The 25,999-nt window shown below is 53.4% G+C and overlaps 1 protein-coding gene across 1 annotated transcript in view; it reads right to left on the reverse strand.

The window, feature by feature from the left end:
• The window catches only part of SYNDIG1 (synapse differentiation inducing 1), a 56,311-nt gene that overhangs the window by 22,205 nt on the left and 8,107 nt on the right, over positions 1 to 25,999 (reverse strand). The window contains exon 2 of the mRNA XM_068525033.1: positions 10,537 to 10,674. Coding sequence (XP_068381134.1) covers positions 10,537 to 10,674 — 138 coding nt within the window. The remainder of the gene's footprint in view (positions 1 to 10,536; positions 10,675 to 25,999) is intronic.

Below are 25,999 nucleotides of genomic sequence, written 5' to 3' on the forward strand. Positions count from 1 at the left end.
AAAATCATGATGAACCTGTTTCCCACCAAGCCCGTGGATGTCCCGGACGGCCTGCCTGCCCTCGTGGGGTCTAGGCAATCCCCCCGGAGGAGGGGGGGCAGGGAGGGGAAGACGATCCAGGTGTCCGAGCTCCCTGGGCTGAAAGGACGTCCAGGACTCTGGGGACAGCAGGAGGCGGGGGTGAAGGTGGGTGGAAGTGGGTGCCTATCTCGGGAACGGCGTGTGGGAGTGACTGTGTCCTGTGTCGCCGCGCAGCCGCCCAGGAGGGGAGACCCTGGAGGGGAGGAATCGGCTCGGCGGGTCCACGAGCAGTACGTGCGGGCTCATCGGGGTTCCTGGTGCTCTGTCCCCACGGAGGTGTCCTCCCAGCTCTGTCCCTTGGAGTTAGGGTGTTGAGGTGTGGCCGATTAAACAGATGCTAAAACATCAGCGAGGAAGTTGCCTCACCCACTTAAGATACTAACGTCGTTAAGAATTTGATAAATGCGTACAGCTCATTGGCTAATTTCGACTATATGCTTTTGTTTATTAAAGGAGGCCACTGAAAGAACTCCTTTGAAAATAAACCACTAACTTCTAGGGGACAGAAGTCCTTGGGAGCAATACTGCTGCAGTGTAAATATCTGAGGATCCACGCTCTTTAGGACTTTACCCCACGGTTCAAACTCTAAGCTATTGTTACCTTCTGTTCATTGCTTTCCCCGACATGCCCGTTGGGTTACATTAATCTCAGTGTAATAAGGAACTCTATTCTGAGCATTTAAATGGGTGAAGCAGGACTCCTCCTCGACAGCAGCTTGTCAGTTAGGACTTTAACCATGGGTCTGTCGTATTTATTCCCTGACCACCTCCAAGAAGGACCGAGGAGGGTTGACGGTTTCCCGAAGGCCAGCAGCCCTTCCTCATCCCATTTCCCCGTTGCTTCCCGAGGTCTCAGTGGACTCGTTGCCCTGATCACCACAGAATCTCAGCCTAGGAACTTGGATGAGCCCCTCTCACAGCGCCTCTTTTCAGCCAAGAACGGGCGGTTTGGGGAAGAGTTCTTTTGGCCAGGCCTCTGGTTCCTGGACCTGCTCCCCTGTCTCTGTCTTTATGCCAACCAGGCAGACAGAGTGTGTTTACTAAACTCCTGTTCAGGCCACACACCACGAACATCACATCCTGGAAATGCAGCCAGACTGCAGCACCCCCATGGCCAACGTGCTCCATCCACAGACCACCATGAGCTGAAACCCTTCAGCCAAGCTTTCTGACCATGACAAATGATTATTATAATCCTATGCTGGGAGCTGAGGGGGAAGAGCTCTGAGTTTAGATATATTTAGAAATATAGCTAAAGCTGATTCTGCCTTAAGCCTTTCCCCTGGCTTTTGAATTCTGTTAAGTTACTGGGAAATAAAGTTAATCATCTTGCAGGTTAGTGAAGGCTGCGTCAAGAGCACTTTTATGTCCTGCTGCCCAGGCCGTTCTTCGGTTTTACAGCTCGCGGGGAGCCCGCATCGGGCCTGGGGCGTCCCATCTCCTCCCGCTCCTGCGGGGAGACCAGGGCAGCAGGTGGGCCCCGGCAGAGAGTCACACTCTTCGCGATTAGATGGCGGGGTGTTTGGGGGCACATCTGATTCTGTCCTGGTGCCAAAGGGCTAAGTCCTCTCTCCTGAGTAAAGACAGCACACCCACACCCCCAAGTCCTTAGCTGGAGTCAGATGGCTCCTGTCTGCTGGGGAAGGGCCGCCCTCTGGGGAAATGAACCTGGTTACTCCGGGCCTCCCTGGTCACAGGTGGTGACAAGGAGTACCAAAGAATTTTCAGAAAGAATTGGCCTTTCTCATGACAGGCTCTCAGGCCAAGAATGGAGGTGCCCAGAACACCCTGAGCATCTCCAGGTCCAGGCCCGGGAGCAGATTCCAGACGCTCCTCCAGGAACCGTGCCTGAGAGCCGGCCCAGGACAGAAGCAGCCCTTTGACCACGGAGCTGAGCCGCCAGCTCCTGCCCCTGCTGTAGCTGCAGCCATAGGACAGACACACTTCTGGGAGGCAAGGCTGCAGAGGGTACTTCCCTGCACCCCGGGCTCCGGCCTCTGGGGATGCCACAGGACAGCTTCGGGATGAGTGGCCACATGTACTGAGGGGACCTGCAACCCTTGGGGCTCCGGCCTCCTTCAGACTCCAGAGCGTCAGCCGAACTCTGTGCCCCACCCCCCATCCAACATTCACGCATAATAAATCACCTCCTCCCCCAACATTCACGCATAATAAATCAACCCTCACTGTGATCGGTCCTTGCAAGACACCCCGCCAATTACCTGAAAATCAGCCTGAGAGCCAGAGCGATCAGGTGTACCCTCTGTGGGCAGAGCGTGACTCAGGCTCTCTGCTGTGGACTCAGGCTCCCAGGTCTGATCAGCACTTGCCCCCTGTGCGATGGGACAGGCACAAATGCACTCCCAGCGCCCCTGATGGGCAAGGCCCAGGAATCCTTACGTGGACACAGATGGCTCTGGGTGAAGATTTGTTCACTTACAAGCTCCATTTTGGTTTTCAAACCCTGCATGTCATTGCCAGAGGAACGCAAGGCACTTTATACACCTCTAAGGACAAGGCAAAATGATGCAAAATCATCTCAGGAATGCAGAGAATCATTTTAGAATTGAGTTCTAGGGGCAGGGTCTCAAGAGGGACTTACCACATCGCCAATGTGTTTAGATTCCCGGGAGGACCACAAAGTACTGCCAGTCTGTTCTTGGTACTTTCTGTGCCTGTAAACCATCCCGGACACCTTGGAAGCTCTTGTGGCTCTCGGTGACCAAGGAGGGACCCCCAGACACCCAGTCTGGTGGTGGTGGGCAGTGCGGGCCTGGGATGGGGGCGGTGGTCTTGGAGGGAGGCAGGAGTGGCAGGAGGCTGGGGTGATGGCAGAATGGGGGTAATGGGGAAGCTCTGGGCTTCAGGCTGGCTTTGAAACCCCCATGCAGTTTGGATGAAGCAGGCAGTGCCGGGGCCTCGAGGGGTGATGCTGTCCACGTGGGACTGAGATGGGCCAAAGTGGACCCAAACTGTGGCACTTCCTGGAGAACCATGGATGTGCCGGGATGGGGGATGGGGGATGGGGGATGGGAAGGGTCCAGGGCCAAATTCACCACCTGCATGTTGCTGTCTCCCAGCTCAGGGCCAGTTCTAAAGGATACTTTCCGCCTACACGTCTTGCTGTTTCCTGCATCCCCTAAGCAATCTGCGTCATGTCATCTAAGAACTCGCTGCTTCATCATTTATCTTTGAATTACTTTTGAGGCAGCTCTCCCCAACCAGCTCATGCTGAGCACGTGGGGCTCCTTCGACCCTGCCCCTGTGTGTGTGTGGACATCACCACAACGCAAAGCTCAGATCAAACTAAACACGTGCTGCAGTTGTGTTTCAAGGACTCCCTCCTATTTATGTGTATCAATCATTTAAATAAAATCAAAGGTTAGAAATGAAGAATCCCCTGTCTAAAAGGAGAGAAGGAAAAATAAGAATGAGGAGCTTTACACACATGCTCTGCAGGTCACAGTACATGCTGTGCTCAAGGTAATTTTCCAGCTCTAAATTCAGCATCTTCTAGGCTCTATGTCTGGGATTCATGCAACCCTCAAGTGCCAGAAAAGGCCAAAGCTCATCAAGGAAGCAAGAAAAGAGGGGCCCTGCTGAGAGCAGCCTGCCCAGAGTCTTGAGCCAGGGTCCCGTCCTCTCGCTGCACCAGTTTTTACAGCCAAGGTGCAGGTGTAACGTCATCAGTACTTTTAACTCCCACGTATAGCTAGCTGGCCCCATGGGTGAGGTAGTCCAGTGAGGGGTCTCTCAGTGAGAAAGACTAAATTCCATTATTGTCAACATCAAAACATCAGAGATGTACCCCAAATGGCCCTAATTCCCACGAGAATCTATGATGTGCTCATCAACCAGTGACTCATTACAACTGTTCCCGAATTTCTATGTTCTGTTGGCATCACTATACTTGTGAGTCCAGACACAGGAGGTGCTGTCCTGCCTGTGAGGGGATGCTTCGTGCTGCAGACAGTGAGATGGATCAGTGGCCTGGCCTTCCCCGTGGCCGCATCCAGGGACGCCTGTGGTGAGACTGGTGTCTGTCATGGACCAGGGCATGTTCAGCTAAGTGTGTCTAGGCTCTGGGCAGGCTGGACTCAGCCTTCAGAGGCACAGCCACGGAAGCCACGGGGCCACTGCGCAGAAGCAGGAGCTCCTGGGACTGCACCTTTTGTTTGGTCCTCGGGATGTCATAGGACCTGTGCAGAGCCTCAATCTCAGAAGAGATGTGAAAGAAAAGACCAACCATGCTTTTAGGGGCTATGTCCTCAGAGCTTTAGATACATCATCTAAAAGCAAAAAGATCACGCATTTGCAAACGTAATTTGAGGTGAGCATGAGGCCAGAGGGAAGAATGTAACACGTGCTGGGATTTTCACTCTGGATTCCCAGGCACCGTGTGGGCTCTGCCCTTGGACGATCAACGCACGGGTTTCTCTGCTCCAGACAAACAATCACGAAATCAAGATACTAATTACTGAGACAATGCATAAACTATAACTGCAAAAAAAATCCATCTAATACACTCCAGGGAACAGAACAGATATGATGCATTTGTTCATCTATCCACCAAAACAAGCTGAGATCAGTGACTCAACTCCAGCATGCATTCCGGAGGAAGAAAAATAGATCAGAAATCTGATTTGTCTTGGCTGCACCGGATCATTAATATTTATACAGAATTGTTTAGATCCAGAAGTTGCAAAACAGCTCTCAGAAGCTACAATCAGCATATCAAATACACATATGGAGAGGGAGATAGAGATGGGGCAGGAGAGAGCGAGGGAGGAGGAAGGAAGGGAGGGAGGGAGAGAGAAGGGGGAGGAGGGAGAAGGCTGAGGGGAGGGGGAGGGTGGTCACTCCATGACCATTAAGCTGCGTTGCATGTGTTCCTGATACAGGTTAAAATATATCCATCTGATATATTGGGCCATCCTTCTAGTCATGTTTATACCCCATTTCTGCAAAGTCAGTGCCATTCCCGCGCCTGGTGGGGCTCCTGCAGCCTAGCCGTTCCCTCACCATAACCCTTGGGGGGGGGAGAGGTAGGCCTGGTCCAAATCCTTCCCACCCCCTCTCCCCCTTGGTAGAATCTTTCTTCCCAGGTGGTCCCATCGCTCCTGCTTCTCCACACCCCCTGGGGCTGGAACGGGCTTTGCCAGGTCCTCCTCTGTGACTCCAGCAGAGTTCATGGCTTTAGTACTTAGTGACCCTGCTAAACCGGACGATAACTCCACCTGTTAGAGGACCCGTGACTCTCACGTGTGAAGTTGGGTCTTGAGCTAATTCTGAATCTGCTAGTGCTTACAGACGCAGTCACCGGGCAGTACTCAACTTACTATAAAACACGGGGCATCCGAGAATAATGAACTTGAGGACAAAAGAGGTACATGGTGACATACATACAACATTTCCTCCAGACCTATGGATGATTATAAACCACACCACTCAGTGTGTGGAGGACACGGGGTCCAGTTTTATGTAATGTACCTGTTCTAAGCACACAACTTTGAAAAAAAAATGAGCATTTCAAAAATCTGTCTTTGTTTGTGACGAGGTTTAGCTAGGAGAACAGGGAAATGCTGGTCTCTCTGGTGAGATGAATGGTTAGAGATGGACAGGTGACGGCTCCTAAAAACATCCGAGGCATCTGCCAGGCAAGGCTTTGTTGTAACTAAGCTCCTGGTGGATGGGAGGGCGGAGGGAGGTGAACGGGCCCGTCTTGCTCCATCTGTCTCATGCGACCCCGAGGCTGCGCAGCAGAAATCCACAGAGGCCCCGCAGTGCCTGACACACGTGTCTGCTTGCTTCCTTGTGAAAGGATTTTCTGCCCTCAGTTGACTCTATTGCAGAGCATGCTGCTTCCGTGCCGTGTCTTCTGACCACCCTTTATGCTGTTGTATTTCCCACCCTTCTTCTCTGGCTTAAAACGCTCAGTTAATAGACCGACTCCAGTTTGCGTTCAAGACTCTCCGGCCCTGCCCTGCCTTCCCTGGCCCCTCAGGTCACCTCTGTCTCTGTTGCTTCCTCCTGGGGGGAGCCCTCAGCCTACGACTGGTGGCAGCCCCTCCTTGGTGGGCAGCTCAGAGGAGGGAGCTTGGCACTGTCTCCAGGGAGCCCAGAGGAGAAGGGGTTCGTGCTGGCCGCTCACAGCCCTGAGTAGGGCACGTGCCCAGAGCGTTTAGCAGCTTGACTTGATCTTGAGTCATGGTGACTCCTCCCAGCTGGGTCTGGACACCCTCAGGAGATGCCACGTTTATAAGCCACATGGTTCATCTTTATGAAATGACTGAACAGAACACGGGTGTGCAGGTCTCTGCATCAGACACACATGCAGCTGGGACTCGGCGAGCCCCTCGAAGGGCCAGGACCGGGGCTTTCCAACCTTTATTCACACGGCGATGCCACTTCTGAGTCTGAATAAGGCTCCCATGGGCTTTGTTCTGTTTGTCCCATTGCACTAGGCCACTCACGCAAAGAGCCAGGGCGAGTTCCTGTCAGCGCTGGAAGGAACGGGAATTCAAGTGACAGAAAATCTAAGTTCCTCAACCCAGCCTTCAATTTTCTAATTAAAAGACATTCCTGTTGTAAGAGGAACACAGCCTCTGTAGAAGAAATATAGATTTCTGCTTCTGATGATACCACTAGTGACCCTTCTGCAGAAGACAGCTACAGATTCTTTAGGAAATATTAATACTTTGAAACGCTGATGCTATTCATAAAATTCATAATCTGACTCTTAATTCCCTTTTCTCATTTAATTATAGTTGTAAGAGTGCAGTTAAGAAAGGAAAGAAACATTTTAGGAAATGAAATCAAGACATAATAGATGCTCAAATGTAGAAGATGCCTGAGGCCGACGCAGTGCACGGAGCCCTCAGGCCTCCCGCACCAGCGCGAGCTCCAGACCCAGGGCCTTGGGGCAGCGGGGGTGGGCTGGGGAGTCAGAGAGGGTCTTCCAGCTCCAGTCTCAAGCTCACACCTGCCCCGCTGGTGAAGGTGCCCAGGTAAGCACTCAATCCCGTCTAGAAGGCTTCTCTTCCTCACTGCAACACGCTCCAAACAGGTGAGGACAGAAGACTTAGAAGCGAGAACTGTGCTTCTATTTTTGTTTGCAGATAAAAGTCAAAGTTATATTGCAGGAAATTTGATTTGAAGTGTTAGAAGCACTGATATTTGCATCATGTATCCATACTTGCTACCTCTCTGATTTCTGTGTTATTTAATCCCTTGAAACGTCAGTCTTTTCATCCATAAAATGCGGATAATAAATTCCCACCTTTCAGACTCATTGCCAAGATTAAATAAGATAAAGTGGGCACATCAACTAGCTCACAGCCATCGCACAGCAAATTTGGGTTCCTTTCTGTCTTCCACATCATTCAGAGCATTGTTTCCTGGGTGGACCCACCAAAACTACACACAACACTTTCCTCTATAAAAAGTGTATAAAACTTGCCTGCATCAGGAGCTGGACCAAATGATTAGCACTGGAGTAAAATGAAGCTGTGGACAAACGCTGCACTGAGGCCTCCACACTGAGGCCTGGGGCCAGGCCCACCGCCAGCAGGTCTGGCCTTAGGACGCCATCGCCTTCACTGACCCCTGATCCCATGGCCACAAAGTGAGGCGATGGCAGTGCCCTGTCACGGACTTCCCATGAGATCACGCGTGTGCAACTGCTCAGGCTACGGCCGCATCAGGAGCGGGGGGAGGGCTTGTTCAAAAGCCATTTCCACGCCCCCGCCCCCCCCCCCAAGTGGCTCTGATGTAGCGGGTTGGTGGGCCAGACAACACGCCTTTCTAACTGAGCTGGGGGTGTCGACACTGCTGGCCAGGACCACCCAAGAAGGCAGGTGTGCGGTGTTCAACGCAGGCCAGGGCCCAGAGGCGCAGGTGTTGCCCACCTCTCTGACACTTTTACCACCACTGTTACTGCTACTTGAGGCCTTTTTCAAATCATAAAATCTGTTGGAGAAAAGATCCCACGTCTCCTTCCAGGCGTCCCTTGACCTGGGGACCCACGTGTGTGCCGACAATTCCGATTTCCTGCGTCTACAGTCAGGCTGAAGAGGCACGAACAGAAGGTCTGGCAGGCTCAAGGCTGGGCTGAAGCGCCATGTGCCAGGGGCTGCCAGCCTCCTGGGCCTGCAGTGCAGCCCAGAACCACGCTGACCCTGCAGGGACCCGCGTGCCACGGTCTCAGCCGCGAGTTCCCGTGGAGGTGTGCCCACCGAGGGGAAGTCCATGCTCACAGCACAAGAAAAAGAGGGACTGAGAGCCGGGGACCCCAGAGCCCGTTCTCTTATTCCAACAGCAAAGGCAACCCCGCAGGCCTCAAAACGCTGGCTCTTCACCCCTGAGAATGTGACCAGCGGCCTCCACGGAGACTGTTTCATTTGCTGTTAACAGATGATCAGAATCCTTTCCCATCAAAGGTATTAAACATCCTGACTCAGCAGGCCCAAGTCTAGGAGGTTCTTAAGGTGTGAAGGGTAACGTTACTTTCTGAGAAGGAGGATCTCAATGCCAGTCTCCTCGACTGTGGCTGGATTTTTATTATATTTACCACCTTTTAGACAAGGATGCAGCACACGGCTTGCCCTGCTCCAGAGACAGGCCTCCCCCAGGGTACGTTGGGCAGCCGAGACCAGGAATGACTGCTGCATCCCGGCACGTAGACAACCTTTCCTGGGCGCCCCCCCCCCCAGCCCCTGCTTATCCAGGGCTCACCTGGCCTCTGCCGGCAGGTGACAAGTCACACCAATGTCCACTTGCATCTCTCTGAACAGGGAGCATCTGCCCTGTGGAATCCATGGTAAAAATATTAGTCCCATTCTACAACTTGGCAACCAGAACAGAGCTCTGGCTTGGAGGGCACCCCCTGGGGGTGATGGGGTTTGTCAGCAGGCCAGGCTGGGAGGCTGGGGGTGGGCCGCCCCCTTCACCCCTCGATGTGTCAAGACTGGGATGCAGGGGGAGGCTGATGTGACACTTGGGCCCTGGTTCTCTGGGCTCTGTCCTCCTGAGCTTCCTTCTCCTGGTGAAATCCTCTTGCCTGTTGGCAGCGCATTAACCCAGGCTCAGGGCGCAGCTGACACGGGGCGCTGGGCTCTGGGCCTGCGGTCTTCTGGGGACACCGTCCGCACATAGAGGGCACCTGCCCATGTGCTTTAGTCGGGGTCCCGCTGTGCGTCCCAATCCTTGGTGCACGCAGCGACCACGGCCACTGCTTGGGTCTGGGAGATGCCGGCCTCACTCCACCCACAGCTGCTCGGGCCCCTGACAGCCCAGAGTCTTGCTCTGCAGCCTCGGCTTGTGCCCCCAGAGCAGAGGCCTCTGGCACGTGTGGGACGAGGTCACAAAAGAGAAGCTCAGACAGATCCTCCAGGTCAAAGCTGGACGTGGAACAGCCACCTGACCCAACCCCAGCGGTGCAGGATGGTCCCCATCACCCCTCCCCGTACCCGTCCATCCTCCAGAGACGGGACCTCAGAGCAGCGGCCCCGCCATGTCCCCCTGGAAGGGCCTCTGGGGCCTCTCAGTGTCCCTGTGAAGAGGTGCCTGCCCTCAGGGGGACACCAGTGGGTCCTCTTCTCCCCCTGCTCCTCGTGGGGTCAGGGGAGGGGGTGCAGGGGACACAGGAACACGCATAAAGGGACTCTCCACTCACCCAACAAACCGAATCAGTACAGACAATGGCAAGAAGCAGTGAGAGGCCAGGGGTCTGTTCTCAAGCCCAGAGGAATCAGTGCTTCAAGCATGAGACCTGGCCGGTAGGCCCGAGAGCCCTGGACGCTGGAGAGGGAGCCCGGTGCCCTGAGGATGCGGTGGGCTCTGGGGCCAGCGGAAGGGGCTGCCTTTCTCTCCCATCTGGTGGGGATGATGGGTGATGCTGAAACTCATGCTTTAATTGGCAAGTACACATCTTCCTTTGATTAATAAAAACGGGAATGTAGATGATTTCTGAATGAAGGTTCCCCATTTGCTAGAGGAAATCTTTCAAAACCTGGGCTCTGTGAAGGCACATGGAGGACGTTTGCTGTGGAAAAGGGCTGGGAATCGACCCTCTTAAAGCACAGAGGGCACGTTTACCCACCAAGACAGGCCGTTTCCTCCAGAACCTTAGTTTGGGATAAGCACACAGGTGCTGCAAGACTGGACTCTATTTTACGTGTGAGCCTTTCACAAAGAAAACCAAACCCGCTTTGCCTCCGTTCCTATTATGTACCAAGTCCGCGCCTAACACAGGGTCAGTCCCGCTGACGTGGAGGGCGGGCTCCCAACCCGCTGCTTTCCCAGTGGCCGCTGTCAGAGGATGCGTCCCGGGCCTGATGGGGTGAGGCTGGGCCCCCCCTGCCCGGTTCCCCCAGGTGGCCCTCCGCCCCCGAGCGGGCTCTCCTCGATGGCCTGGGTGCGCCAGCCGCGTGCGCGTGATCCACGGGGAGGCCTTACCTCGTGGGACAGGTAGAAGGCGGCGATGCCCAGGGGCCAGAAGCAGCAGAGCATGGAGAAGACGCTAAGGCCCAGGTGGTCCCGCGGGGGCATCACGAGGAAGTTGTCCTCGCTTTCTGTGTCACTGGAGTAGTCGCTCTGCCGGGAGAGATGGGGAGGGAGAGCGGGGTTACCAGGGGTCTCTCCATCACCCCCCGAAGCGGGGGGTCAGGCCTGGCAAGCCCTCCTGGCAAGTGTGTGTCCCCCACAGGAAGAGAAAAACCCTGAGGATGGGCTCTGGGTAGTTCCACGGGAGATTAAACCTCACAGACCCGCGGATCTCTGGGATGGGGTGCGGACAGCTGGGTGAAGGGTTGACCGTCGGAGGACGGGGCTGGGTGGGAAGCGCGCAGGCAGAGTTGAAGTCCACTCTTTGTTCCAAGACTTCAAGCTGGTTTCAGGACGAGGCAGGGCAGGTGTCAGGGCCAGCACCTGCCCTGAACCCCCTTCTTGCCTTAGACTCTGATCTGAGTAAGGACGTCACTGGGCCTGGTCTCAAGCCCGGGTGTCCCTCCTGTTTTGGTTAATCAAACACATGTAAAACTGCCAATCAGAGCCTCTACTCAGCCTGTGCTGGAAGCTTCCTGCTGGACTGTTTGTGTCTCGTCTGAGAGAAAACAGGTGAATTTGGAGGGGCTCACCCCAATTGCAAACAGCGACTTTCTCCTGGGGCCCAGGATGGAAGTGGGTGATGCACTGTCCACACAGTACCCAGCCGCCCTCCGCATGCGCGTACACACACACACACACACACACAGATACACACACACGGACACAGAGACACAGACACACACAGATACACACACGGGCACACAAACACACACAGACACACACATAGACACACACGTACACACACAGACACACACACAGACACACGTACACACAGAGATACACACACACAGATATACACACGGGCACACAAACACACACAGACACACAAACAGATACACACACGGACACACAAACACACAGAGACACACACACAGATACACAGACACACACACATGGACACACAGACACACATATACACACACACGGACACAGAGACACACACAGAGACACACACAGACACACACACACAGATACACACACACGGACACAGAGACACACACACAGACACACACAGATACACAGATACACACATGGGCACACAAACACACACAGACACACACATAGACACACACGTACACACACAGACACACACACAGATACACACACACAGATGCACACACGCAGACACATGTACACACACAGATACAGAAACACACACAGACACACACACAGATACACGGGCACACAAACACACACAGACACACACGGACACACAAACACACAGAGACACACACACAGATACACAGACACACACACATGGACACACAAACACACACAGACACAAACACAGACACACACACAGACACACATGTACACACAGACACACACAGATACACACACATACACACAGACACACACATACAGATACACATGCATGGACACACACAGATACACAAACACACACAGACACAGATATACACTCACAGAGACACACACAAACACACACAGGCACAAACACACACAGACACAAATATACACACAGACACACACACATACACACACACACAGAGACACACACATGCAGGCACGCCATAGGTCCCAAGCTCCCAGGCATCCCTTCCCAGTGAGGACCAGCTCCTTCCTGCAGGGCAGGCTCTCGCCCTGGTAGGTCACGGTCCCTGGGGTCATCTTTCCAGGACCCTGCAGCCTCCCCTCCGCTGGGCCAGGTCTGCGGAATTCCTGTCTTTCCTCTGCAGCATCACCTCCCAAACAATAAAGGGAAAGGGAAAGGCCCATCCTCACTGCTGCAGAGAGGGAACGAGCAGCCCTCAGGGAGGAATCTCGCTCGGTGGGATCTGGGGACTGAGGGCTGAGGGGCAGACGCACATCTGCCGGCCCGCAGGGAGGCCAGAACCTTCAATCCTGGTGAAGGAGGCCAGGCAGGGTCGCCAGGACGAGCTGCCCAGGAGGCCCATGGTGTCCGCCCTGGGAGCACAGCGCTCGGAGCCTCAGGGCTGGGCTGGAACAGCCGAGCTGCCCTTGATGGCCCTCTGCACGGGGTCTGGGGAGGGGACCCTGAAGCGACAGTTGCAGGGCAGGATCTGAGGCCCCCGAGAGACACGGAGGACGGGGCCGAAGGACAGACCCCCCAGCGGATGCGAGTCATGCGACGGGTCTGGCTACACCCAAGCGACAGCTCTGTCTGCGGGTACTTGTTCAGGCTTTTGACTTCTGTGGTTTTTTGGTTTTGTTTTAGTTTCCTAAGGGTTTAAATACCTGGACTGGCTGGATTCTGACTCCACATCTGGAAATAGCTGCTGCGGCTGTTTCTCGTGTTATTTCTATTTTACAAAGGACACTGCTGGGATCTGGGCGGTTACAGTGTCCCCAAACCGCAGAACCGTCTGGCCAGTGGCCGCTTACTCCAGACTTCTGTGCTGTCAGCTGTCTGGACACCAGCGTCTGGCCACCAATCAACCCCACTGGCCTTAGTTCCTTCTTGCCTAAAGCCGGGGTGTCCTCTCTGTACCCCTTGGCCCCGGGATTTTGATAACCACTTCTCGACTGGTCTGTTCCATGGAGGCAACGAGGTGGCCAGTGGCCAGAGTGGTCAGTGGAAAGTTCCCCAATCAGAGAGCAGCGCGGTGTGAGCTGAGGCCACAAACCACACAGGGCTGCCTGGGCGTCGACCCCCATCTTTGGAAACAGCTTCATATGACACCACGATGCCTGTGAAGCAAAGGTTCCCCCCCAAAATCGTCACAGATTTTTCTTTAGAGCCTAAGGGAACCACATCTGTAAACTGCAAAGCTGTGGCTACATGGCACCAAAACAACTAGTCAATTTTCATTAAAATAGGTTTTTAAAAATTCAGACAAATGACAGGGCAGACAAAAACAGCCCAGCTCTCTGTACCATCTCCCTCCCATCCACGGCAGTGCTGTGGGTGCAAGTGGCCATGGGCATCGCACCACCAGATAGAGGAGAGGAGAGGAGGACCCTGAGGGCGGGTGGCGACGGAGACACCATCGAACCAAGTAGAGAAAACACACCACACACAGCAGCTGTTTCTGAAAATCCTCTTCGTGGGGCATTAGCTTAGAATATCTGCAAGGCAGGGCAGACGCTTCCAGAGACGTTCACAGTTCATGTGGTTGAAGGAACAGATGCTACGAGGGGGCAGAGCAGTACAGGGGCTGCCGTCCTCCTCCCCCAGCCCCCCACTGCCCACACAGTCCGCCCTTGTCCATGACCGCCACTCAGGGAGCTGGCTCTCTGTCCCCTGGGGTTTCTTCCTCGGGAAGATTGAATGGGATAATCATAGCACCAGGCGGGACGCACATCAGCCCTGTGAGCACAGCCACGAGGGTGAAGGGGTGCAGGGGCTCGGCCTCGTCCCTCGTCTCTCTCAAGGCCTCACTGTCCCCTCGCCACTGCCCGGCTCCCTGGAGCCCCACTCCCTCCTCATCCCCTGGCCTTCTCTGCTGGCTAATTCTGGGGAGCATCTCTGCATGGCCTGGGCAGGGGTGGCGGGTGGAGACCAGGATGGACTCGGGATCGGGATTCCCTGTGGAGCCTGCACGGTGCTCCCGACAACACCGCTTCAAAAATGCAACATCACAGAGGACTCTACGTGGAATTCTACGTGGTCATGGAAAATGATGATGTAAATGTTCATTCATTGCCCTGGAAAGATGCTTGTAATAACCGAGGGAAAAACCAGGGTAGAAAGTGGAAGAAGTCATATTTCCTCCAGAAAGTCAGAAATTAAGATGCTTCTGGATGGCGGGCATATCAGTGTTTTTTTTTTTTTTTTTCCTTTTTGCATTTCTGGGGTATAGTTTTTCTACAGTAAGCAAGGTTATTGGGCAGTGAAACTCACCAAGACGCAGACATGCTGACAGGTGGGGGGGGTCCCCCCACCCTTCATCCTCCCGTGGAGTGGGATCCCTCAGGGCTTCCCTGAGGCCCTGCTTGGAGACATTGCGTCGGGGGCCCAAGAAGCAGCTGGCGGAGCAGGATAGGAACTCAGCACAGCACCCAAGCTCCCTGAGATGCAGGTCAGACCCACCAGGTCACTGAGGGTCAAGATCAGAGGCCTCAGCCCACGGAGCCCACGTCTGTGTTGACCAGCAAGGCACCACCGCCCCACAGAGCTACTTAAATTACCCAAATCAAAGATGCCCGACGTAGTTCCTCAGCCACCCTACCACCTGCCAGGGGCTCAGGTGGCACAGGTGGCCAGTGTCCATCACACGGGACAGCACACAGACTGCACATAGCAGGTACCAACAGCACACGTGTTGAATGCATGAAGAATTCCCAAGTGCCCTTAGCCGACACGGACAGCACCTGAGAAGCAGCCAGCCTCCAGGGTTTGCCCCGAGCGCATGGGAGGAACCGGGCCCTCATTCCACGTGGGCAGTCAGCCCCGCTGCCCCAGGCTCCTCTCCTTCCTGTGAGCCCTAGGGTCCTAACCGTCCATTCAGGTGGGACCACAGTGGGAGGATGGTGACTCGGTCAGGTTCAAGGCTGTCTCACCCAGGGCAGCTGATGAACAGAACCGAGGACAAAGGCAGGTGGACACAGCCCCCCATCCTCCTCGTGTCGGTCACAGAGCCTCCAGATGTTCAGGGGGTGCAACATCCCGTCCACATAGGAGGAGTGAGGAGTGTGGGTGAGTTTTGCTGACACCTGGAGCTTCCACAGCCACAGACGGAAGTGCCTCTCCTGACCACTGTCTGGGTTGTGAGCCCTGAGTCCTTGCAGGGAGGGCACTGGGCCATACTCCCTCACCTGCACTGTCGAGGTAACCCCACTGGTACACTTGTGTCCACTTGGGAGTCTTCCATGGGCAGGTGAGCTATGGAAGCCCAGATCCCTCAGCACTCGGCAGAATCCTCTGACCCAGGCTACCCTGGCACCTTAGGCCCACTGGCCTCTCCTTTACCCGGAATCAGATCAATCAAAACCAGACTCTGCTGGGGACCCACTCTGTGTATTTCACACAGGGTCACAGATGCAAAGATGTGCAGGGGTCTGGGGGCTCAACAACATGGAACCTGGAGGACATATTTTAGTATCTAAACATGCTGTGCCCTAAATTCTACCGGGGGGCTGTTACTCAACTTTCCTGAATTAATTTAAACACCGTTTTCTCACCAGCTATGGTCTTCAATCTGATGGTTGGGTTACGATGACAGGCTCCCTCTAAGACTTGCCCTTCTTGTGATCTGGAAGTGCTCAGGGGGTCCTGAGGACAAGCCTACAAAACGTTCTCAGGACCCGTCTTAGTTTAGTTCCCCCAGAAGCAGATCTTGAGTCAAGGACTGTGTGCACTTGTTTTCTTGGTAGAGGACCACGGGAAATGCTGGCAGGGAAGAGGGGAGGTGGGACGTGGCCAGACCAGAGCCAGTAAAGGGCGTATTACCAAGGCAGGTCCTCTGTGGGCGCCTGGAGCCTGGTCCCTCTGGGACCTCGGGGGCCATGTGGTGGAGGGAACTCCCGGGGAACCGCCTCCTGGCAGTTTTGGCGAGTGCCTGGGGGCAGAGGTTCTCCCACATCGCAGGGAAGGCTTCAGGGCCCAGAGAAGGTCCTCAGGTGGGCAGAGGCCAGGCCAGGGGTCTTCTCCTGCAGGGGTGATACCTGGGGGTGGGCTGAGAGCATCCACTGCAGAGGCTGTGGAAGAACTGGGGGGTTAAGGCACCCTAAAACTTCAATCAGGGCAAGACCACCACACTCAGCGCACGTCTGGGAGGGTGAGAAGATGGGGACGCACAGGAACGTGGACATCCAGGATGATGAATCCCATCTACCTCCAAATAAACAGGCACAAAGAACAAATACACATCGTGCGTTTTCAAAGACAGAAGACCTCGTTTAAAATAACACTACACGCATCAGGTAAAACCAACCTGCATGTAGCAAGCAATCAACCTATGTTGGAAATTATATTATTTTTTCACTCTCATGTTTTTGTTTTCACAGTGTGGATATATTCAGGTTGTTCACTGGACTTCAGATTTTGTCCAAGAAATTGTGATTCCCCTCTGAAGGCCCCTTGCTCAGTAAGGACGTGGGGGTAGCATGTGCAAAGGCCCTGGGCCGGGAATGAGCACTGTACACACGCAGAGCTATAGGGAGTGAGCGGACTTGGTGTGGGAGAGGGGCCCCCAGCAGACCGTGTGGAGTGCGGGCCGCTTTCCACTGCTGCGACCAGGGCTTATCCCACATCAGACAAGAAACCAGGAAATACACACAGACACAGTCCTCTAGGACCAACCACAGGTGTGGGTGTCACAACCGAGACCAGCCCTGGCATGTCGATTTATCACCTGCGGATCCAGTTTCTAAATGTGAATCCCTGCCTCAAACCTGCATTATTTCCCCGTGTGATATTCTGCACCTAAGAGCTACATGTACAACTCTATAAGGGGGTGGTCGCTTCTTTAGATCTTCTTGCTTCCCCTTTATGTTACGTTTGCCAGAGGGTAACCTACGGTTTGCAGATGGAAAGTCCAAGTTATTGATAATTTTGGCACCATGGGTTTGGATTGGTTTGAACTAGGACTTGACTTTCAGAGTCACGTGAGTGCAGGGTCAGCATTCTGAACTTTCGTGGCCTGGGTGCTCTGCTGGCCTCACCTGGTCCAGGTGGAATGATGCTAATCCTCACTTAGAGAAAGGAGAATGAAAACCACACTAAGATACTATGTTTCACCTATCGAGTTGTCAACGATGAAAAAGCACAACCAGCCATCCTGTCAGTTAGGCTGTGGGCACACAGGCTGGCTGGATGCAAACTGGTGATACCTTAGGAAGCAGATCTGTCGACATGCAACACAATTAAATACGTGCTGAGTTTTTGGTTCAGTAATCTCAATTCTAGGTATTATTCTGAAGATTCACCTCCAATAATAGAAAAATACATAGGCTCAAGGTTATTCATGGCAACCTAGTATGTAATTGCAAAATATTGGAAACAACCTAAATGCCCATTCGAAGGAGAGCGGTTACATAAACTATGAGGCATCCAGTGGTTACATAAACTATGAGGCATCTACCGCATGGGATAAAGCGCAGGTGAAAAAAGAGTGTGTGGTAGTGGTGCGAGCTCTTTGGATTGGATTGAGGATGTTAGTTTCTATCTATCTATAAGTAGATAAAAAATAAGTATGTCTGTGTATACACACATGGTTACACAGATGTGTTTATGTACCTATGTGCTACATGTTTCTCCTGGCTCGGTCTGCCAGAGGGCCTGGGAACAACGCGCCCACCCCCCCAGGCGATGAGAAGACCCAGCGGCTGGACGTTGGTTTCTAGACACGGCTCTCCAACACAGGGAGCCAGGGCGCTTTGGAGAAACGGCTGATTGCAGGGTCAGGGCCGTCAACATCCGAGACAGACCTGGGACAGCTCTCTGCACAGGAAATAATGATAAAATGGCTAATGGATGACAAGCTGTGTCAAAAGGACACAGAGCCAACCAGAAGGGGCGCCTGCCGTCAAATCTGTAACAAAGTGAGAATAAACACACAGTAAATACCGTAACGGACGGACAGGAACACATAAAGTAAGGATCAATGGTCCAGCCTGAAATGAAGTGATAAATGCCTGCAAATAAATACGGGGGAAGGGAAAACTCTTCCCCACAGCTGAATGCTAGCTAATAAATACAGAAGGAATGGTGGGGTTAGGAGCTTGTGAAGGACGTTAAGACCCGTAGGTGAACAACCAGTGACAAGCGGGATGGCCCATCCTCACACAGCACCTCCTGCAAGACACTTAGCAATTCCAGGGGAACGTGGCTCAGCCAGGAGACACTTGGCAGGCACCGCCTGCAACACGGGATGGAGTCACCACCGGTCACGGGCACGTGCACCAGGGACACGCCAGCAACACGACACGGGGAGGCAAGCGTCTCCTCCGCAGCGGTCCTGCCCAGAGCGCCGTCACCTGAATCCAAGCAGACGACCAGAGGGAGGGTTCCCCTGTGAAATAACCGACCTGTACTGTCCAAGCATGTCAAGGGAATGAGGCTGGTGACAGAGGAGGTTCCAGGTTACAGAGGACTAAAGAGGCACAGCAAGAAAATGCAAGGTGGGCTCCTGAACTGGATTCTGGGCCTGACTTCTTTTCCTTTTGCTATAAAGGACAATATTGAAAGAACTGGGAAAATGTACATAAGGTCTATAGATGAGATGACAGTGTTGTAACGATTTTAATTTCCCGACTTTTATAAATTGAACTTGTGTTTAGAAAATACAACTGGCTCATTTAGGGGTAAAAGGACACCTCGTCTGACACTTTCTGGCGAAGAGCTCAGGCAAACATATGTACGTTGAGAGAATGGTAACGCACCCATGGTAAACTGTCAAGACTGAAGGAAACCAGGTGACAACCATATAGGGATTCTCGGTACCGTTCTTGCAATTCTTCTGTCTGAAATTATTTCGAAAATAAAAAGTCAAAAAACCCCTCACACATGTGCCATTTTAGGAGGAAAAAACTTATACTTTAAATTGAATTTTTTTCTTTTGGGGATTAAAAATTGCAGATACTTTTCCCTGTTTTTTCATTATGCTTTAATGGAAACACTGTGAGCGTTGCAGGGAAAAATGAAAAAAAATATCAAATTCACTCTTTTCATGACACATGAATAATTCATTTTACACTGGTATTTCATCAAGTTCGTCCTTTTTATGTTTCCACAGAGAAGCTACTTAGTAGTGTTGGATTGTCACACACTTGCCCTCAGGAGCTCAGAGACCTGCGGAGCCAAAGGCGACTTCTGGAACAAAGCTGGGACATTGAGCAGTCAGGAGGCTGCGCGTGCCCACCACTGGGGCCCAGGTGGCAAAGGGCTCCCGGGCGAACCTGGCAGCGGGTGGCTCACTAGGGCCCACAGGGATGCTGTCCTCGGCTGAGAGGCGAGGACGGTGGAGGGCCCAGTGGAGCACACACCTCCTAGGAACAAGCTATGGGGACACAATGTCCACCCACCCGTCCTCACCCATCCGTCCACCCACCAGAAAGGCCCTGATTCCCGAGGAAGTGCAGGAGCTACTTGGTGCCACGGGAGGGGCAGGTGGGAACCACGTGCCTTCCTCTGAGAGGCTGGCGGCCACCTCCCTCCACAGACCCTCGCCTGCCCTCCACCCTAGGCTCCAGAAGCCTCTCTGGCTTGAGTGGGAGTCACGTCTGTGCTGCTCCGGTGAGGGCAGACTGTGGATCCCCCCGTCTGGCTTGTCTGACGTCTCTTCATCTTCTCATAGCATCAGGTACTGGCCAAAGGCACCAGCCCCTGTACAGTGTGAGGCCCTTGGAGCTACGTCTCCCATCTCTGCAGCAAGGAGAAAGCCGTCTGCCCGAAACTTGGGAGCGGGGACCCCAGAGCCCGCCCCCCTTCAGCCCCCCTTGCCACTGACCATGGCCACTGCCCTGCACATTTGCATGCGCCTATGGCCCAGGTGGGCTCCCTAGTTTGTAAGAATGAGAATATCTTCTAAACCAAGGGCTGCCTCTGTGCAAGATCCCATTACAGAAAACCTCTGGTTGTACGTCAAGGCACTGGCTGGGCTGTTCTAGGTCATCAGATACCAGCCGTGTTTTTAAAAATCACTAATTTCCCAATTTTCTTTACTGTTTTGAAATATTCTGCTTTGTTGAAAGGAAAGCACGTATTTAAATTATATATTAGTTAGTTTGAAGCTTATAGAGTATTAAAATTCATTAAAGATGGCCTTACACAATATGTGTATGTATGTATACATATAGATTATTTCACTCTGTGTGTGTGTGTGAGATGTGATGTCACATCTAAAAACTCTTCAACTAAGTCTAGGTCACAGAGATGTATATGTGTATACATACACACACACACACACACACACACCCTTTGAAACAATTTTAGACTCACATAAAAGTTTCAAAAATAGAGCAGAGTTCCTGTAGGGGCTGCAAAGACAGAACAGAGTTCCACATCCTTGACCGCCACCTCTTACATAAGCACGACCCAGCACCTAAATCAGGACACCGACTCTGTCCAGTGCAAGACCCCCGACCAGCCCCCTCAGCATGAGGTCCCGAGGGTCACCAGGCTGCTGGGGGCGTCAGCAGTTCACTCTGTTTTGTTCCCGAGTGATTTTCCACGATAGGGAGGTGCCGCTGTGTGTTTGTCCGTTTGTCCACTGAAGGGCGTCTCATTCCAGTTTTTGATTCTTACTAATAAAGGCTGTGACGCATTCGTGCAGGTTTCTGTGTGAACATAGGTTTTCATTTCTTTAAGTACCCAGGAATGGGGTTGCTGGGTTGTCCGGTGTTGGTTCTTTTTTACAGGAAAATGACCAATTGCTTTCCAGGGAGGCCTTCCCGCTTCTGCCTCCTCACCAGCACTTGGTGGTGTCAGGTCTTGGTTTTCCGCCATCCTAAGGGCTGTGCGGTGCTCTTTCATCTTGGCTTTAGTCTGCGTTTCTCTGAAGGTAGTGATGTTGAACATCTCCGTGTGCTTATTTGCCATTTGTATCTCCTACTTGGTGAAGTGCCGGTTCTCTCCATCACGTGGCAGCTGGCTCCATCCAAACTCTCCCGCAAGTCCCTGTCGCCCTTACCTTAGCTCCGCCTCCCAAATGTAGACGCTCTGCCCGCCACGTGGACTCCAGGGGTTACGAGAAGGGACTCAAAGCTGGCAGATCGGTGGTTGGCCTCCTGTGGGCACGCAGCCCGTGCTAAGGACAGCAGATGGGGCTGTTACGGGGGGACAGTTCCAGCTGGAACAAAGGACAGAGCTGTGAGCCCGCCCGTAGGAGCACACTGACCTCCTGTGCACACGGCCCGAAGCCAGGACATAGCCCAAGCCTCCAGCAGCTACCCAGAAAGGAGCTCACCTGCCTCCTCTGTGAAGCTGCACAGTTGCTGCATTTCTAGAAGATAGGTGTAGAGGATCTCAAGCCACTCTCATCTACCCCCCGCCACCCTGAGGCTAAGCGTGAGGCAGTGAGGACTCATGGAAAGAGACTTGCGCGGGGGAGGCGGCCGGAGAGAGGCAGCCAGTGGTGCAGGTGCCGCCTGGCAGCGCTGGCCGGCCTCGGGGAGGGAGGGTCCAGAAAGGGGGTCAGGGAGCTCCAGTCTGCTTCACAGGGGGCAGATCACCTCTGGATTATCCATTTCTCGACTCATTTCAAGAGGGATTCAGAGCGACCAGGATGGCGAGGAGAGTAAAGCGATGCCCTACCGGGAAGAGGGGGGACCCCGGGGACGGCAGGGTTGGGGGTGAGCATTGTCTCCATGTGTTAAAGGCCATCCTTAGAAGAAGGAGAGATGGGTCCTCGGGCATCCAAAGGGGTACAAGAGGCGGCCCATCTCTAGAGAGGGAAACGTTTCCAGAAAGGGTGAGTCTTGTACCTTCTCTGTCTGTGAAGTGGGTTAGAAGCCGCCTGGACCACTGGTCAGCGGAACTCTCTGTCCTCACGGCTCACACAGTGTGGTCCAGGGGCTGCAGTGTCGGCCTTGCTGGGAGCCGTCGGGAATGCAGATGCCCAGGCCCCACCCCAGCCAGCCGGGACCTGCCCACACGGAGGCTGCCAGGCTCAGGAGAGGGTGTTTGGACGGGGAGTCACGGGGTATGCTCCATCGCTGGGGTGGGGGGGGGGTTGTCTCTCCACCGTCGTGTGTCAGGAACGTCCCCGGTTATCTGCCCTGCTACCTACCTCTGGACAAGCGTCCACTTCAGCAAGTAAACAACAACGATGACAAACTGACTGTCACTCCCTCTGTTCTCTGTCCTCGTCCATAAGAAGCACCTCTGACTACGTCCCTGTGACACGACGCTGGTCCTCCCCAGAGGGATGGCGCGGCTGTCACTGGGCGCTTCGCTCCCGCTCGACCCCACGGACACACTGAGGACCGGCCGGGGGCTGAGCAGGGCTGTCAGGGCAGCGGCTCCTCTCCTCCCTTCCCCCTGCAGTTATGGGGCAGTTCTGTCCGGCTAGGATGACCTCACGATTTCTCTCTTTTCTAATGAAACGCCAATGGCCCTGTGTTCATAACAGTCTTCATGTCGTGCTTTCTCCTTAGTCCTTATTTGGAGCCTGTCTTTGTTTTTGTGGTTTGTGGGAAACATGGTCTGCTCTTGTGTTTCAGCACAGAGTCAGCTGCTGCCAGGATGCCCCGCACGGAGGCCCTGGGGCTGCCGCAGGGCCTACGGGGCGCCAAGTACCAGAGGCCCGGGTCCCGCGTCTGCTCCGTGCACTTGACGTGGGAGACTTTTTAAAGCACCTCATTAAACAAAGTCAAGGTCACATAAATGCTCACCAGGAAGACCTCAAGGAGCCTGGGTGCTCACACAGGTAGAGTCTGGCTTCATTTCTATTGAAGAAAGCATGACACTGACCAGGAGGGCTCCTCTGACAGTCATTTATTTACTAAGAATCCAATCAGCACAAAGGATCATTAGGTGCCCACTCGGTGCTGAGCTTGGGGATGTATCCAGGAGCTTCTGTCTCTGCTCCTTTCCCAGGAGGCTAAAATCCACTCACCCACAGCCCCTGGGGCCATGGGGGCACCGCCCATACCTCAGGTCCCGAGGCCAGGCTGGGCCCCCTCTGTGCTTTGTCTGAAACCCCCTCCTTTCTCGACACCCTGCCCCTTGCTCCCCCGCTGACCGGCTGGTCTCCCAGGGGACGTTTCCTAGTAAATCACGTGCTCATGAATCCTCGCATTGCGTCTGCTTCTGGGAAACTCAGCCTAAAATGGCTCGGCCGTGTCCAACACGACAGAAAATCATCAAGTAAACACACACACACATAAACAACGGCATCTCAGCACTGCGACCTGGATGCTGGCGAGAAGGCAGCCAAGTGAAGGGGAGGAGAGAACACTCTGGGCCCAGCGGGGGCTGCAAAGCCGCCCTGGGGGCTGGGAAATCGAGGGGGACCAGGAGGCTGGAGGTGGTGGGGACAGAGCGAGAGGCGAGGCGACGGGGGTGGGCGACTGCTCACGGGGCCCCCGTGTGTCTGCATTTTATTTAACTCAGTTTGGGTGATCTGCTACCTAACGATGTATCAAAGGGATCAAAGCAAAAGTACTAGAAGAGGAGACAACAGTAATTGACTAGCTTACCAAAGGCTTGAAAATCTCCCTATTTTCTAGAAGAAACACGAGAGGAAAATCCCATACAATCTACCATATTGAACCACGTCCAGATTTCACCCAGCCTGGGCCAGCAGAGTACGGGATGGTTTGCTGTAGAGACAGGTATCCTCTGGGATCTGACCTCAAGTTACAGCTGTCCCCCCCACTGCATCCCTGACCCTCCACCACCAAGCCTCCCTGAAACACCACTGCTTTCTCCGCTAAATCCTTCCTGAATCTGCATTTTACAGTGTAGACCTCTCTGGGTGACGTCTTATGTAAGGCTGTGACTCCAAGCAACATGTTCTGTTTCTAAATATACTTCTTTCCACTCTGAGGACTGTTCCCTGACTTCTCAGTTTTACCTGTTTGATGATTACACAGACGTCCCCCAGACACCCTGGCGGTTCTCACCTTTCCAGACTTGTCCACACGGCACCACTGCAGGCTGGCGTACGTTTTGCTCCATGCGACATGAAGACTTACAGCTGCCTCAGGTGAACCGCGCAAAGGGAACATTTTCCAGCTATCACTGCTGTCAACAGCACGCATGTCCTGCCGTGTGGATTTATTCCTTAACTGGACAAAGGCTGTTTTCCTAACTTGGCCTCGTGTTTCTCCGGTGACGGGGCTGTGGTGCGCAGTGTGTTTTTCATTATCAAGGAGGAGACAGTCTTCCTTCTGGGACCCTTGCCGACACCCAGGCCAGGCCAGGCCAGGTGGGACCATCCTGCTTCCTCCCACCTGTGAACGGGGACAGCACCCTCCCTGGAGACAAGCCCGACAGGAATCCTCAGCACTTTGCACAGTGAGACCTCTTTCTGGCCTCCTCCGTGTCTGTTTCCTCCAGGTGAGTATCAGCACCAAGCACCCACTGCCCGGGGCCACGAGGAAGATGTGCAGGCTCTCCATCTGGAATGTTGGAGTCTCCCTCATCTGCTAACGGTCTGAGCGGTCTGATGATCCTCGCACCAGCCAAATGCCTCTTGTTACAAAAATCTAGCTTAACCTCAGCCCACGAGTGCCAGCCACCTGCACTGCCTCCCCCGTGTTAGTTTCTTTTTGCATCTCAGAATTCACAATGCACCCAAACTACCTGACCTGTGTGTCAGTCCTGCGAGCTTTTCCTTCTGTTTTTAGGAAACGCTGTGAAATGGTTTGTTAGGGAAAAAATGGAAAATATCGACAGTCATGAAGTTGGGCTCATCCTGGATTTCTGTGGTTATTCTGCCATTGTTCCCCAGCAGCAGGACGGACAGAAAGCTGAACAGACCATAACATGGGGGTGACACGTCCCACGATTCCCTTAAAAAGGATGTGGTCATCACCAATACTTTGAATTCAGAGGATGTGCCTCTTCTAACAAACTTGAATGCTGATGGTCACTTTCTGACGACATTGTGACGTGGTAGGTGGGAGATGGTTTTTGTTACCATGGGCCGAGGTTAAATGGCATTCCCTGGGCTCCAGGCCATGAAGAGCGTTTTCTGCACGTTTGGAGGTCACTGAACGCAGGAGTTAGCGGCAGGCCCGTGAGGAGACACGTTTCATGCACCGTCGAGCAAATTTGCCCCTCGGGGACTCCAAAGGATCCTCTTGGTACTGGGTTTTGTTCACATGAGTATTGCTGGAAATAGGTGGACCTTTGGCTAAGCTTGGGGAAACTTTATTAAACCACAGTTTGGTTTAGAACCCAATTTTACTGGTATTTGTTCAAAACTGAGTATGGAAGAGATTCACCAAAGTCATGGGCCCGCCTTTCACTGTTATTCAAACCGCATTTACCGTGTTAGCGCGTTCAGCTCACAGCTACCTGTAAATATGTAAAAGCTGATTTCATTACAATAATTGTAGTCTTACAAGGATGAAAGATTCCAGTTCCAGGTGGCCACAGATACACGGACGGCTCTCTCCCACTTGCAATTCTGAGCAGGGGCTCAGAAGCCGCAGCCGAGAGATCAGTGTGAGCCTGAACAAGTAAAAAGGCTTTTATTTCCTTGGCATACAAATTTGGTTTGATGTCCCAACCCTTCTGCTTATCGGAAAGTGTTTCAGGGAAATGTGACGAATGATCCCCTTGTGTTCTTATGACAGATGGATTTATTACCTCAGAGATTCTCTCCTCATCAAACGGCTATAATTACATGCTCCAGTGCCTTTTCCTGGCACATGTGAGATGAGAATATAAAGATATTGATTTTTATTTTGTAAGAAGCATGCCGCAAGTCCCACATTTATA

This window comes from Eschrichtius robustus, chromosome 16, assembly GCF_028021215.1.
Source record: "Eschrichtius robustus isolate mEscRob2 chromosome 16, mEscRob2.pri, whole genome shotgun sequence".
NCBI classification, from domain to species: Eukaryota; Metazoa; Chordata; class Mammalia; order Artiodactyla; family Eschrichtiidae; genus Eschrichtius; species Eschrichtius robustus.